Genomic DNA, 15,361 nt, shown 5'->3' with positions numbered 1-15,361 from the left:
TTACCTTTCCATCATGGCGCCTTCTTTTACTCTGGACACTCCTACCCTTAACACGCATGCGCATTCACTAATTCACGCAACGCTGCATTAGCGTGCGTTCACCAGGGTACGCATCGCCCTTTTGGCTCCCTGACCGCAACCGATCTCAGCAGACCACATTCTCTTCACATGAAGGTAAGCACCTCTACTTGCACTCACTGTTTCACAGCAGCCTGCCCTTTTTCTTAACTTTTAAGTCTTGGACTTTTTTTCCCAGGACTCTGCCATTACTGCACCACTGCCGTTACCGGCAAGACGCCTGATTTTTCTACTCATGGCCCCCGCCTTCACTAAATGGCCTATGCACTTTGAGTGGTTCTTATACTCACGGATCTTTGTTCACTACATTTATGCACATATCTTATCTTCATGTTATTTAAATTTCAGGCTCATTGTCTCCCTTATTGATTAGTCTGTGATAGGATAGACACATGGACTCGGCCCCTATCCACCACGCTGGCGTTAATTACAACCGTAAGTACCTTTCGGCCAGATTCATGAACGGAAAATCGGCTCGCAAAGGGCCAGATTCTGAGAATCTGGCCCTTTGCGAGCGCAATTTTTGTATTTGGGATTCATCATCCCAAATGCGAAAATCGCTATTATAGAAATCGCAAATTTGCGAGGAATTGCATTTAAGGAATCTCTATTTGAGATTCCTTAAATGCAATTCATGAAACATTTAAAAATTGCGATTTCGCAATTTCGGCCCGCTATTTACCGCAAAGTCAAACCTCGTGGTAAATAGCGGAAACTTAGAAAAATGCACTTAAGTGCACTTTTCTAAGTTGTATGTTACACACACACATGTCCTTGGGACAAGTGTGTGCGTAACACCAGCGTCTAATATAATTTCAGGGGTGCAACAGGGTGTCCTTTGGACACCCCTGCACCCTTGAAATCGCAAACTCAGAATGCGAATCGCTAATAGCGATTCGCACATGGATATGTCTTCCCATTCATTCCTATGGGCCTTTATGCCCATAGGAATGAATGGGGAGTTATTCCTTATTTGCGATTAGCAATTAGCTAATCGCAAATAAGGAAGATGTAGGAATCGCAAACAAAATTGCGATTTGTACATGATTCCCGTTTTGCGAGTCTGTAATAGCGATTCCTTAATAATCCCTATTACAGACTCGCAAAACGGGCCGATGATGAATCTACCTGTTTCTCTCTAAGGTTTTCCTACACCAGTGCTTCTCGCCTCACCTTCGACCACTGCCCTGCATCGTACACGGTCCTTTCAGAGTATCCACTGAGCACTATACACATCATCACGGTTATATGTATAGATATATTTTCTTTGTACTCAGTCATCTTTTTTCGCACAGGAAAATTGCAAACGCTGCACTTATTGTACTTTCCCTTTCACCGAGCCTTCTTCTTACCCCATTTATTCTCTTCTGCTTCTTTTTCCCCCCCCCCTTTCTCAGGCATAGTTTTTCCGTCCTTGTGATGATCCCCTATGGTAGTGGGAATTGAAACGTCGTCGACACTATGTCATGACTCCAATTGATTTTGGCTTGATTTATGTAGAGCACAAGATGTATTTCATAAATGCGATTACTGTAAATAAGTAAATGTTACCAAGTCACTGCATTAGTAATTGAATGCCTGAGGTCTGGAAATCTGGTGATTTCAACCCCATTTTCAACCCACTGCCCTTCGTTGAATTAATGTTTTTGATTGCTTTTCAAATAAATTATTTCCCTTTTTTGATTGCAAAGAATGATGTTGTTCGGTTTAACATTGCCTATACTTACGGGATAGGGACCATTGTCTCTTAAAATACAGAATATCAAGGACAGAACAACAAATCTAAAATGCAGACAGGTAATATTGTTTTTTCTATACCCACCTCCACATATATGTACCTAAACGATACATATATCTTCAAGGTATGCAGAGTTAGGAATAGTAAATATATACTTCCCATTATATACTTACCTTTCAATATTCTGTCATCGATATTCTTGTACCACGATATTCTGGGGGGTCGATATTTAGGGGTACAACTAGTATTTGGGGAATAATGGACCTACAGAGGGCAGCTTTAATGTTTGGTCATAGCCGAGGGCCATGTCCCCCATAAAATATATTTCTGGCTACGAGCAGTATTTTCTCTTTCTAAGTGTGCTGCGTTCTGCAGAACACTTTGAAAGAGAACAATGCCTCTGAGGATTATTTTTGTGCAAGAAGGTGTCCCTTCTTTCACAAAAACAATCCTGGCTGTAATGCAGGCACCCTTGCACAATGGCGCAATGGTGTATGCATTGACGCTTGGCAGCCACAAGTGAGGCAGTGCTGAGAGAGCAGCAATGCACCCAACGTTAGTAAATATGGTGCATTTCTGTCATCTCCATTTGACACAGCGCAGCTAGGTGTCTTGCTGCATTGCGTTGTGTCAAATCTTAGTAAATCTGGCCCTTCATGTAAAAATTCTGGATTATGCCCTGGGTAGTGCAATATGGCTAAGTCTGTCTACAAAGTAAATTGCATACTTGGGTCTTAGGAAGAGAATGTGGTTCAGTACAATTGCTTACCCTCCTCTTCAGAAAAGACATACTCCTCACTCGGAAGGCTGCTTCCAGCGGTGCCACAGACTGCAGACACTCGGAATCTGTAGGCTGAATCTGCATTGAGTCCCTGAATAGTGCATATTTCTGCTTTCTTTCCAGTCAATGTTTCCATCCAAGTCTCTGAATCTTTAGAGTCTTCTTTAAATTCAATCTTGTAGTCACTTATTCTTGCCCCAGCACCAATCATACCAGGCTCCTGCCAGGTGAGGTGAATAGATCTGAGTCCCTTGCGCTGGCCGGTTACCTTCTCGGGTGGGCTGCATGGAAGCATCTTTATCATGCAGGTAGGATCACTTGGTAAAGTGACCCATCGTGCAGTCACGTCAGATTGCCTAAACTGGTACAGAGTGTTAGGGCGTAGACCTGTAACAGTGAGAATGTTGCTAGTTTCATATTCTTCCACGCCGCTCCAACTGTCTTCATTCATGGATCTATATTCAGCCTTATAGGCCAATATGGGGATAGTCCCAACAGGCCCCAGTGCACAGGTTAGCCGCACACTGTCATGAGATATTCGACTTATCTCAGGGGTGTCTGGGCATGGGGGATGGAATGCTGTACTTTTTAGAACCCCTTCTTCATACAAGTAAATAGAAGTCCCTGGATTATTGGGATCTGCAACAGAGGATACAATAAATTTAATCTTATTATTCCGGGCATTTCCACGTCCAAACTCGATGAACTCGCTCACGCAGACCCTCGTTTTATGAATGAGATCCGCATCACTGAACCACATTATGGACGCTTTGGGCCTCAAATCGGGGCTCGCAGAGGATGGACTGGAGGTTTCCGTCATATAATGTAGATGAAGCCAGGAATTTAGATCTGACAAATAAGGCTCATCTTCCTTCAAGGAAGTGAAGGTAAATGAGACTACAATCTGCACTTTGGGGTCACGGAGAACTTGGTGTATTTCCACCTGGGAGTCTACAACATTTACTGCCTTGGACTCAGTCAGCAAGTTAATGTAGCTGCTCACGAAGCTGACTTCACTCTGCTTTGACTGCATAAATTCAGAAAGCTGGATGGTACCAAATGGGGATTTTTCTTTAGCAGTTAAAATGGCCACCAGGGCACGTTCCTCTTCCCCACCCCCACGAACGGCTGGTAGGACTCTAGCAAGGTCTGCTTGAAATACCATTCCGTACTGCTTACAGAGGTTCTTAAATTTTTGGATCCGATTCTTAACATCAGGGAAGTGTAAGGCAGCTGGCTGGGTCAACATGTCATTGCACTGCATGTTAACATCAGTGAGTTCCTCCATGGCATCTTGGAAACTTTCAATCAGCACTGAGCTGACACTGCATATGAGCGCTGAAGCTCTGGAGTCTAGCTTCCTCAACGGATACAACCAAACCTTTAAGGGTATAACATTCTCGCCCTCCTTTTCACCTAGGAGTGACGGGAGGCTTTTGTAGATGACGAGGGCCTCTTCGTAAGTTGAAGGATTGTTTTTTATGGCAAAATCCCCAAAAAACGTGCAGCTTAAACTTTCAATTTTATGCTTTCTCCATTCCGTCATGGCACCCGTTCCTTCCTCTTCAAGGCCAAACATTGGGATCTTTTTTACAGCTGTTTGTAACTCCCCAAGCACATCCTGAATGCGCTCAGATGAGGACACTTCTCGATCGAACACAAAGAATGCTTGCGCCCCATACAGCACAGCGGTGACCACATGAGTTGCCATATCCTGGTCGTATATTCCAGGATAGGAGATATTTTGGGGTCCTAAGTGCTTCATGGTCAATTCTTCAAACCGAGTAGTTGCTGAATACTTTAGGGTCACTCTCACCTGGCGCTTGGAAGTTTTTAACTCCTTTAAATAGTTTGCCGCTCCTCCCACTTCCACCATCCCCCCGAGGAAACTTGCTTTTAGAGAGGTGGAGAGATTGAGGGCGGAAGCTTTTTCTTCAATGGTGTCAGAGGTGATGATTTTAAATTCTGTTTTGGGCTGCTGGGTTACATGCACATCTTGCTGGATGGTCTCCATATCCCATAGAGTAACACCTGAAACAACAAGGAAAATGAGTTGATGTTAAAGATCAAAAATTCTAGATTTTCCATTTCTGCATCTTGCATTGTCACAATTCTATCAATTGGGATTTTAAAGCAATTATTTAATAAAATCTGTCTAAGAATGAATTCTGAGTAGAAAGAGGTAGGAGGAGTGAGGTTGCATGGAGGAGTCAGTTTTAAATGGCTTTATTTTTTCACAATACTAAACAATCGGACAATTGATCATAAGAATGAAACTAGCAGTAAGCCCAAACCAATAATTTAGACTTCACCTGCACTGACACAATAGTCAGCCACTGCCCACTCCAGAGACCAGTACCTCCTGGACTTTTGCCCTCCAGAGCCACTTTGAAGTAGCGAGTTCCTAATTGCCTATGAATCGCAATTAGGAAATCGCTAATTGAAATGTATAAAATTCTTTAAAGTTTCATTTGCAATTCCCAGGGGGTCGCACATAAACCCACCTCATGAATATTAATGAGGTAGGTCATTAATGGAGGTCAGCAGACCACCTTGTCTGTGATTGATTCAAAATAAAGCAACCTTTTTTTCTGAAATGCAGCCTGTTTTCCTTAAAGGAAAATGGGATGCGTTTCAAAAACAAAAATGAAAAGTTTTCTTTTTATTTTTTTAAGAGTAGGCAGTGGTCTGTGGGACCACTGCCTGCTCTTAAAATGTGCTTTTACAAACATTCACAAAGGGGAAGGGGTCCCTTGGGGACCCCTTCCTGTTTGCGAATGGGTTACCACAAAATGGAATTTGGTGGAAAAATGCGAAAGTTTTGTGACCGCATTTCGATTGCAAAACATTCATACATACCAAGGCAATTCGGTATTAAGAAGGAGCGCCCTAAACATGCCCCTTCCGAACACCGAATCGCAAACCCAAATTGGGATCTGGTTACTGAATCACTATTTGTGTTTAGTACATGTCAAAATGCCTTTTGTGTTTGCAAACGGGCTGATTCTGTGAATCGACCTGTTTGCGACAGGCAAAAATGTTTGAACTTATGGCCCTAAATATTTAAACAGGTTTGGAATCAGTTCTGTGGCTGAGTGGGTATTACACAGATTTTGTTTTCGTATTGTCAGTGAAGAATCTGTCAAATAAGAAATTTTCTGACCAGTATAAATAACTTCCTAACTAACATTGCATACTGTTTCAGAGTTTCTACCCTGGATAAAGGCCTGGGTTCCATTTTGGAGAAGGCATCTAAACCTTCAAAAATTGACAGTGCATCCGTCCACCGTCTGTATTCTTTGCCCACCTGATTTATATGTTGGTGGTATGACAGACAAAATTCCTTCAAACCCCCGCTATAACTATCGCATGCAAACTCCTCCATCAATGAGAGCAGCAGCCGAAAAGCTGCTGACAAAGACCTTTTAGCTACAACTCTGCCCCGAAAAGCTGCTGACAAAGACGTTTTAGCTACAACTCTGCCCGCCCAAATCCGGTGTTGCTTACAGTCAACATAAACATGGCGGTTAAACCTCCACGCCTGACCTGGTGGATTCAAACCTATAAAAGGGCTAAGCTAACCTTACCTACCTTTACAGTTCAACTTTTCGCCATGCACCTTATGTTACAGGATATCACTTACTTGCTGCTCGATATGGACGGTTATCCACCAGGTCACCACCATATTAGAAGGTATGTGTACTTAAAGCTAATTTTTTTTAACTTGTTTCCATTTAACTTACCCATTCCGATTTGTCCCGTAGTCTCTTGATTTTTCAGAATCTTGCACTAACAACAACTATCATTATTTACTAATATAATGTGTGATACATATGTAAATGTGTCATGTACCCTTGAAAATGGCAAATAAGTTGTTTATACATATTTATACACATGTTCATCATAGATGCAATAATGTCCATTGTAAATGTGGTGTAAGCTTCTGTCGTCATGAGAGAAGCGCACACCAAATATTCAATGTAGAGTTGACCTTTAAATGATTATAAACCTAAATACAAGTACTTAAACATAGGTTAAAGATCCGTATACGCATATATGTATGTCATAGTGACCTTATACTGCAGTTTTTAATCCCTATTACATATGTTAAAATGTCACTAATTCAATCATCATATCTTATAGGTCACTTTGCTATTTATTATACTTCTAATACCTGTTGCACCTTGCCCTGAAACTCTCAACACCCCCTACAATATTGACCTTCATCCTTCCTGTTATCTGAACATCTTTATGTTTCTTATTAGGACTCTAGCCTCTTTACCAATGCTAGCCATGACAAAAGAGATTTGAATACTCCTTTGGTTTACACATAATTGGCACATTTCATGTACTGATAAGTTCCAAGTAAAGTGGCACTCATGTACCCTTGGTGTGTATATTAAATGATACTTATGGGCTTGCAGCACTTAAGTGACCCTTTTAAAAATGCCTTTGGCCTGTCATTTAAGCCTCTGCAGTTTAGAAATGCTAAATTGAATTTGCAGAATAAAAATGATACCAAGTCTAAAAGATTTATAGACTTTTGTTGTTCACCCTTTCAAGCATAGTGATTGTTGCTTGGGTAGATTGGCTATCCCCCTCAAGCATTAATCCAAGTCCTGACAAATATATGTAACCTTAATTTAATCTAAACATTAGATGTCTCATGTAAATTTAAGTTGCCATAAGATTTCAATGTTGTTGAAAGGCGATATCACTTTAATGTTAATAACCTAGAACAATTAGTATGTACAAACTGTCCCTGTATTAAAAGCAATTATATTTGCACCTTGCATATGTGTTCAACATAAAACATAACACGGTGAAAAGAAATTATTTTTATTGATAAATGAGATACTTCTCTCAAAACCATAGTCATAAATAAAATTGTCTTTTTAAAGAAATTTCAAATACAAATCAAGCAAACCACAGTAGTGGGAGATGGCATCACAGCTACAAATCTTGCCACTTAGGTCCATGGTGCATAGTAATAACATTTCCCCCAAAAAGGGTTTGTTTCACATCTCGAGCAGGTGGAATCCAGGTACCTCAATGAATTATTTGGGAAGTGCGGTGGTTCATTTGGCTTAGGAGGAATGGTGGTCGTTTGGGAGGGAGGAGTAAGGGTAAATGTGCTAGGTGTAGATGGTGTTTGGGAAGTAGAGGGTGATGGGATGGTTGCTGTAGTTGTTAAATCAGTAGGGGATGCTCTGAACTTAGGTCATCGCAATATAGTCTCAATTGGTCACATGTACGTAGGTAAAATTTTTAGAGTTCCTAATAGCGATTTTTAGTGATTTGCTATTGGGAAATTGCGAACATCGATGTACTAATGTGTCTTAGACACATTTAGCGATTCCTAATAGGGTCGCAATTGATCTACCTCATTAATATTTATGAGGTCGGTCGCAATTTGCGACCCATTGGGAATCGCTAAAATGGGGCCTGCTGGGGAAAGCAGACCACCATGTTTGCTTTTAAATAAAGCAGCATTTATTTTTAGGTCGAGCATTTAAGACCTCTGGTATATACTTTAGTACATACTTATACACTTTAGTATACACTTATATGTGTATGTACTTTGTGGGCTCTGGAGATCAGCCCTAGGACTTGTCTACTTTCGCTTAGGGACTTTTTTTCTGTTCAACTGCCTCTATTTAACTGTCTTGATAGAAAAGGTCCAGCAGAGGTCAGTAAAATACCAGAATCACTTTAGCATTCTCTAGATAGTCCATATTAATTGTCTTCCACAAGCACCCGTAGACAATAATATTTTTTTCAAAACTTGTATTTTCAGTGATATGAACCCCGAAGGCCCTGATTTTATATTAAAAACAGAGCTTTGCACTATACCATTTCCCACTGAAAGGCAATATTTCTCTTCATGTGTTCCCATACCTGGTGTGTCACGCAGTTTGGTGTTTACTTTCTCTCCATGTTAAAGAACAGTAGATGTTCCAGCTCCCGTGCTAATGTGCTGTGTTGCATGGCTAAATACATATAAGGTCCCAAAGGTGAGACCAATTGCATTGCAAATGCTTGTTTAAAGTGCAGCCTCTTTTCCTTAAAGGAAAATGGGATGCAATTCAAAAAGAAAAAGGACACATTTCAGTTTCCTTTTTTAAGAGTAGGCAGTGGTCCGTGGAAAAACTTTTTCACATGCATTCACAAAGGGTACCCCTTCCCCTTCTCATTTGCGAATGATTTACCACCAACTTGAAGTTGGTGATAAAATGCAAATATTTTGCAACCACATTGCGATCGCAAAACATTCATACATACCCTTGCGATTCGGTAATGGGTTACTAAATCCCAAAATGGGTTTTGTACATAGGAAAATACATTTTTCCGGTCACAAACGTGCAACCAGATAAAACCTACGTACATGTGGCCCAAGTAGATGACATTGTGATTTTTTATCTGATCCATAAGGGTTTGCAGAAACAACTGGAATGTCTAAATAAGTATGCAGACAGTCATTATTTGAAAATTAATGTCAATAAGAGTAAATTGATGTCTTTTAGAACCAAGGGGCGCTGAAAATTGCGAATTATAAAGGTTTTTTAGGAAGCGATGAATTTGAAAGTGTTAATACTTATCTGTATTTAGGAAAGGTGTTTTATGCTAACCTCTCCGCAAAGGAACACATTTCTCACATCTCTGGTAAACACTAGCACTTGCAAACGCACTCTTGGCGCTTTATGAGGTTTTAAGTCGAAGACTTTTTACCCATTTAATTTCTGTGTATAGTGCAATGATCTCCCCAACTTTCCTTTATGCCATAGAAGTTATTCATGTGAAACACTGGAATTTTAAAAATAAAATGGAGGGGATAATATTTTGTAAAATGTGCACCTTAAAAGCACTTGCTGCAATCGAGGCACTCCTATCTTGAAATGGGTCTACTGGGTGCATATGTTAGGGGACTGGCTGCCACCATTTGTTAGGGTCACAGGCTATTGGTTATTAAAGAGGATTTCTCTAGAGGCCTACTCGGTTCAGAAGCGTAGGTCAACACATGAAGGCCAGTACTTTGTTTAATAATTGTAATCAAGCACTTTAAGTTGAGTTGCTCAGAGCTCAAGGCAATGTCATTGTTTGCACTTAAGAAGAACTTTTAAAAACACAGTATTAGACGCAGTTCAATGGAACAAGAATTGATGATGTGTAGGGAAAAAGAAGACGGCGGTAATAATGTCTTCTTGCACCTAAGCACTGCCTCAACTTTAATGCACAGTTGAATTTGGAGCATGGCATTCACCGTTTGTTCTTCATATTTACATGAACATTGTGGTACTGCAATTTTGGACCCTTTCGTTTCACCAGCCTCGGGGTCCGCACACTCGTGTCACAAATGTCGTCGTAACATGACGAATTTGGTATCGACGGACCGGTAATAATTAGGACATCGTCCCTATGCATTTGCGTCACGATCGAGTGATGCTGACACCCTTAAATCGTGGTTTCCGTCTCGAACCCTCAGACGCCATTTTGTGAACGGCATCCATCTTATGACTTGCCCTCATATAATCAATTGATTAAGGCCGGGTTTTGATCTGAAAGGACACGTCCACCGTAGCTGACTTCCCCATGACCTGGCCGAGCTGACTCCACTGCCTCCAGCCAAGCCTGTTTGGGCAACTCCTCACTCAGTAGCCGAGCCAGATATCATCAAGGCACAACATGTCATAAACCCTTCACTGCATACAGACCCTGTTTTCCCATACACACACACCTGTCCATGATTCTTGTTTATGACCCGTTTATGATGGGAGGGTGCTCGACCTTATTGGCATTTCATCGATATCTGATGGGAGTTCTGGATCTGGCGGAGTAATCCATCACTAACTGGACATCTGAAATATGTGCTGACCAGCATGACTTTGCTCTTTGTATTATTGTGGAAATATTTGTATTGCCATATCGTAAACTTAAGAATTCTTGCCTGCAGCTGTTATTTGTGTATATAAGGAGAAGTCTGGTTCTGTAAAAACGAACAGTCTCCTGAGAACTTACGGCCCGTGTTGTCGTACTTCTAGGACGCATGTTACTTGGTTGCAGCCAATAAAACTCGATCATTGACTTCACCTAGAAGACTCTGTGTTTCTGTAAGTCCAGAACAGGGAGAACCTAGAGGTCTTCGGGTGTGATCACCTGGCACCACCGGGTCTCTAAAAACCCGGCACCTCAGTTGGCGCCCAACTCGAGGCGATATCAAGCGGTGACGGTCCAAGCCAGATGTTCGTGAGGAGCTTCGTCTGAAAATTCCGGAGGACGGCCAGCCACTTCAGCGACCCCTGCATGTCGACGTGGTTCCGAAGGTCTTTGCTGCGAGGTTCCCCGCGTCCCGACGGCTACGAAGGACTGCTGCCCTGACTATCGCCCTGTTTTGGACCCAGTGATCCTTGGTAGAGCGAAACGATAGACGAGTCTTCTAGTGACCTCACCGATCTTCAATATTCAGTTAAGTATAAGTGGAGCGTCTCCCAGTTCTTAGTCTAGTCCTTAGTTTGGTTCTTAGCTTTGGTATCCTAGAGATACGATTTGTATTGGTTCTTGGTTCTTAGTTTGGTATCCCAGAGATACGGTTTGAATATTGGTACTTGCAAGCACCAAAACCGAGGGATTCGTGTATTCACGAAAATATCATAATTAGATAATCCCTTGAAGTTTGAAGCTAGACTAGTGAGCAAAGATGCCTGGTCTTAGCAGACTTGGAAACTTGTTTTGTCTTGGTTGTAGTAAGGACTCCCGATTAGAGGATTCGTGTCCGGTTCCTCCGATTGGAACTCCAACATATGAGTTATACATAAAGCCCGGAGTAGGTCCTATCACGTATAATGAGGTATGGATAAAATACACCCGCAAGGATGGTGTTTTAAAATGGCCCCAACATGGTAGTTTTGACTCAGAAATATTAGACAACCTCGAGGTCAAATTGTTCAAGAAGAAAGCCCGGCCGGCGATGTTTGACTCTTTTCGCTTATGGCGCAAAGAAGCCAAACAGAAAGAAATGAAACTAGCGAAGAAAAACAAAAGAGGTATGTCGATGGTACAAGCTGCCATCGCATACAGGGATAATGAGGAAGAGCAGGAAAGTGAACAAATGCTCAGAAGCAAGAAACTAGCAATAGATAAATGCTACCCGATGTTACCACATGAGGGACAAGGTTCAAAGGGAACATCAGAGAAAGATCCGTTAATGTCCCATTTATTGAATTCACCACCGCCATATACATCGAGTGTTGTGGGACCCCCGAGACGTATTGTTATACCACGCCCTAGCGCACGAAAAACAGCTCTTGCACAAGCACCAGCTCCTCTTCAGCTGGTTCCTACTTCTCCGGCGCAGCCCTCTCAAGGGCCGCCGCCTTTGCTACATACTCCTTCTACTTCCATGACTTTGCCTACTGCTCCAACTATCCACTATGATACTACGTCTGCTACTGCCTCGACTTCCTCTGCTGTTGCCTCGACTTCCTCTTTACATCAGCCTGTCTTTTCTGGCGCATCTGCTTCGCCGCAAGCTTCTCCTTCTGTCAGACAGAGAGTGACAAGTACTGTCACTGGTCTATTATCACCTTTCTTCGGGTCGCCCAAAACGACCCCTAAAACAGAACGTAGACAATTGCGTAGTCAACTGCCTGATTACGAGGAAAGAGAAGTACTAAATGAGTTAGCACGCAAATGGGTTACTGGCACTGCTAAATATGATGTTCAGTCTGTTATGGAAGTTTTCAGTCAATGGGATGCGCCCACTCAAAGATACGTCTTTGAGGAGATGTGTGTATATCTTTGTGACGATTTGGAGACAAACGATCCCAAACGCAAAATGAATGAGTTATTTCGTATGCGTGCTAGGTTTTATAAGGGTATGATTGTAGGTTCCCATGTCGAAAAAGCCATAGATGTATTGTTATCTTACAGGAGTAAGGGAAACGTTTCGAGATCATTGTATGAAGATGATGTGTCAGATAGGAAAAAGGCGCGACAGTACCCCATGAGAGAGGTTCCTCCAGTATGGAGGGAAGGTGATGCGAATGCACAACCACCTGTTCCACCGCATTTCCAGCGAGTATGGGTACATGTCCCCTGGAAAAGATCTGAAGTTCTAGCACTCAAACAGACATTACCCGATCCGCGTAAAAATCCCGCAGGGTATTACAAGGAGTTATCACAAACTGCCAGCTCATGTATAATGAATTTAGCAGACATAGACATGTTGTTTGGGAATGTTGTTCCGCATCCTTTATGGAGTAAAATTCGTCATGCAGATCATGATCAAGAACTAGGTGATTCATGGGCTAATATTACCGCTACTGACGCTAGACAAATTGGTGGTTCTAAACCCGAGCCTTTAATAGCAGAACTTCCTGGTAGGATTATTGCGTACATGAAAACGTTAATGCCTGAATTGCGAGTAAATTGGGACAAGCTATCCGCATGCAAACAGAAGAAAGATGAGAATGTGTCCGACTTTTTCACGAGATTTGAGGAGACTTTCACTGATCATAGTGGTCAGGACATGGCTACCGAGGGTGGTCAAAGATTGTTTGTAGACAAATTTGTACATAATCTGCTTCCCGAACTGTGCAATAAATTGAAAGATTCAGAGAGTGCTTGAGCTGTCTCCACGTCAGCACATATTTTAGCCACAGCCCAGTACTATGAAAATAGGCGCAAAGACGAGCTAGATAAGACAGAGAAGAAGACTAAAGAGTTAAAAACTAAAGTTCTTCTCCAGCAAGCCTATCCGCCTCGCACGGCTAGTCAGCCCAATTATCAACAGCCACAGCAGTATTCAAGAAACGCGCAAGGGAACGAGTTTTCCCATCAGCGTTCTCCGTATGGCCCGAATCAATGTGCCTATTGCAAAGAAGAGGGTCATTTCAAAAGTAATTGTCAAGCTCTTGCGCAACGCTTAAATGGTGTTTCCGGTGGAAGAGGTAGAGGTGTTCAACAGGTTCCTAGAGGTAGGGGCCATGGAAATTTCTCCCAGAACACCACTTCTTTTCCTCCTCAAAATTCCATGAATAGCTTTGACCAACAGCATAATGCGTCTTCCAGGACAGCTCAGTACTATGCTGATGACTATTACGCAGAAAACGAGAATGAGGGTAATAATTGCTAGGACAGCCATGGACAAAGAGAGGGAGTTGTTTCAGTTCCAGTAGACCAGAATGGACCTTACGTTGAGGTGATCACATCCGGAGTGTCAGAGCCATTTCTGCTGGATACTGGTGCTACAAAAAGTACGATTATGCACTCAAAACGTCCTGGCGCACCTTTGTCTGGCAAAATGAATGTTTCAGTAGGTTTTTCTGGCGCCCCTGTTAGAAACCCGATCTCCAGCCCCATGCCCCTTTCTGTTGGCCCATGCGAATTAGAAGCACCCCTCATTCTTACCACAGGTTGTGGCGAAAATTTGTTAGGCTTGGATTTACTGAAGAGACTATATGCGACCTTGTACTGTTCTCCTTCGGGAGTACAACTTACGCTTGGTAAGAAAGTGATTTCCCCGATGTATTTGTCAAGAGAAAGAATTCCGACTGAGTTGTCATCTCTTCCAGATGTACTTTGGGCAAGCGGTTCTAACGATGTGGGTCATTTAGAGATAGCACCGTATGTCATAACATTAAAAGCTAATGTTAGGTTGCCACGTATTCCCCAATATCGAATATCAAACGAATGTGAAAAGGCTTTGTTAGCGATCGTCTATGATCTGATTGCGAAAGATGTCATCGAAGAAACTACAGGCAACATTTGTAACAGTCCGGTTTTACCTGTCTTAAAGCGTACCGATCCTTCACAGCCCCCTGTGTACCGATTTGTGATCGATCTAAGGGAAGTGAATAAGATCGTTGTACCGCAGTTTCCAGTCGTTCCCGACATTACTGCCTTATTGACAATGGTTCCAGCCTCAGCCAATTGGTTTTCGGTGATTGACCTGAAGAATGCTTTCTTCAGCATCCCGATTGCCGAGGAGAGCAGAGATATCTTCGGCTTCAATTTAGGAGGACGAAGCTTCCACTTTAAACGCGCTCCTCAAGGCTACTGTGAGAGCCCATCAATATTCAGTCAAGCCCTGAAAACACAACTAGACACGATTGTTCTACCTGGTGGCGCGACTCTAATCCAGTATGTAGACGATCTACTGATCGCTGCAGATACTGAAGAAATATGCAAGCAAGCCACGTTGTCGTTGTTGCGTCATTTATGTGACATGAAGCACAAGGTCTCGCTTTCCAAATTACAATTTTGCCGACAAGAAGTAACCTCCTTAGGTCACATCTTATCGAAGGAGGGAAGGAGACTGACCCCAGAAAGAATACAGGCAATTGCAGAACTGAGTGCCCCAAGGACACAAAGAGAAGTGCGTGCCTTCTTGGGCATTACATCGTACTGTAGGCAATGGATACCGAACTTCTCACTGTTGGCCAAACCTTTGCTGGCATTAATGCGTAAGGACACACCCAATCCTTTGCCTTGGTCTGAAGATTGTCAGGCGAGTTTCCATGAGTTGCGTGATGCATTATGTTCGGCTCCTGTATTGGGCAACCCCGACTACAGCAAGCCGTTTACATTATACGTCCACGAGAAGGAGGTTGCGCATTATCAGTCTTGACGCAGCACTTTGGGGACAAACAACGCCCATGCGCGTATTTCTCCGCGACTCTAGATCCCGTAGCTAAAGCATTACCGAGTTGCTTGAGGGCCACTGCCGCAGCAGCTGTCTGTATTCGACAGTCCGCTGGGTTAGTCAT

At 42.6% G+C, this 15,361-nt stretch overlaps 1 protein-coding gene across 1 annotated transcript in view; it reads right to left on the bottom strand.

Moving 5' to 3' along the window:
• Positions 1 to 2,611: 2,611 nt before the first annotated feature.
• Positions 2,612 to 15,361, bottom strand: part of LOC147747977 (verrucotoxin subunit beta-like) — a 29,855-nt gene continuing 17,105 nt past the window's right edge. The window contains exons 2-3 of the mRNA XM_086957447.1: positions 2,688 to 4,628; positions 2,612 to 2,655 (exon numbers count right to left, since the gene is read on the bottom strand). Of these exons, the coding sequence (XP_086813573.1) occupies positions 2,612 to 2,655; positions 2,688 to 4,628 (1,985 nt within the window). The remainder of the gene's footprint in view (positions 2,656 to 2,687; positions 4,629 to 15,361) is intronic.

This window comes from Lissotriton vulgaris, chromosome 1_1 (assembly GCF_964263255.1).
Source record: "Lissotriton vulgaris chromosome 1_1, aLisVul1.2, whole genome shotgun sequence".
Lineage (NCBI taxonomy): Eukaryota > Metazoa > Chordata > Amphibia > Caudata > Salamandridae > Lissotriton > Lissotriton vulgaris.
The sequence above is the reverse complement of the archived record's forward strand: the minus strand, read 5'-3'. Positions and strand labels throughout refer to the sequence as shown.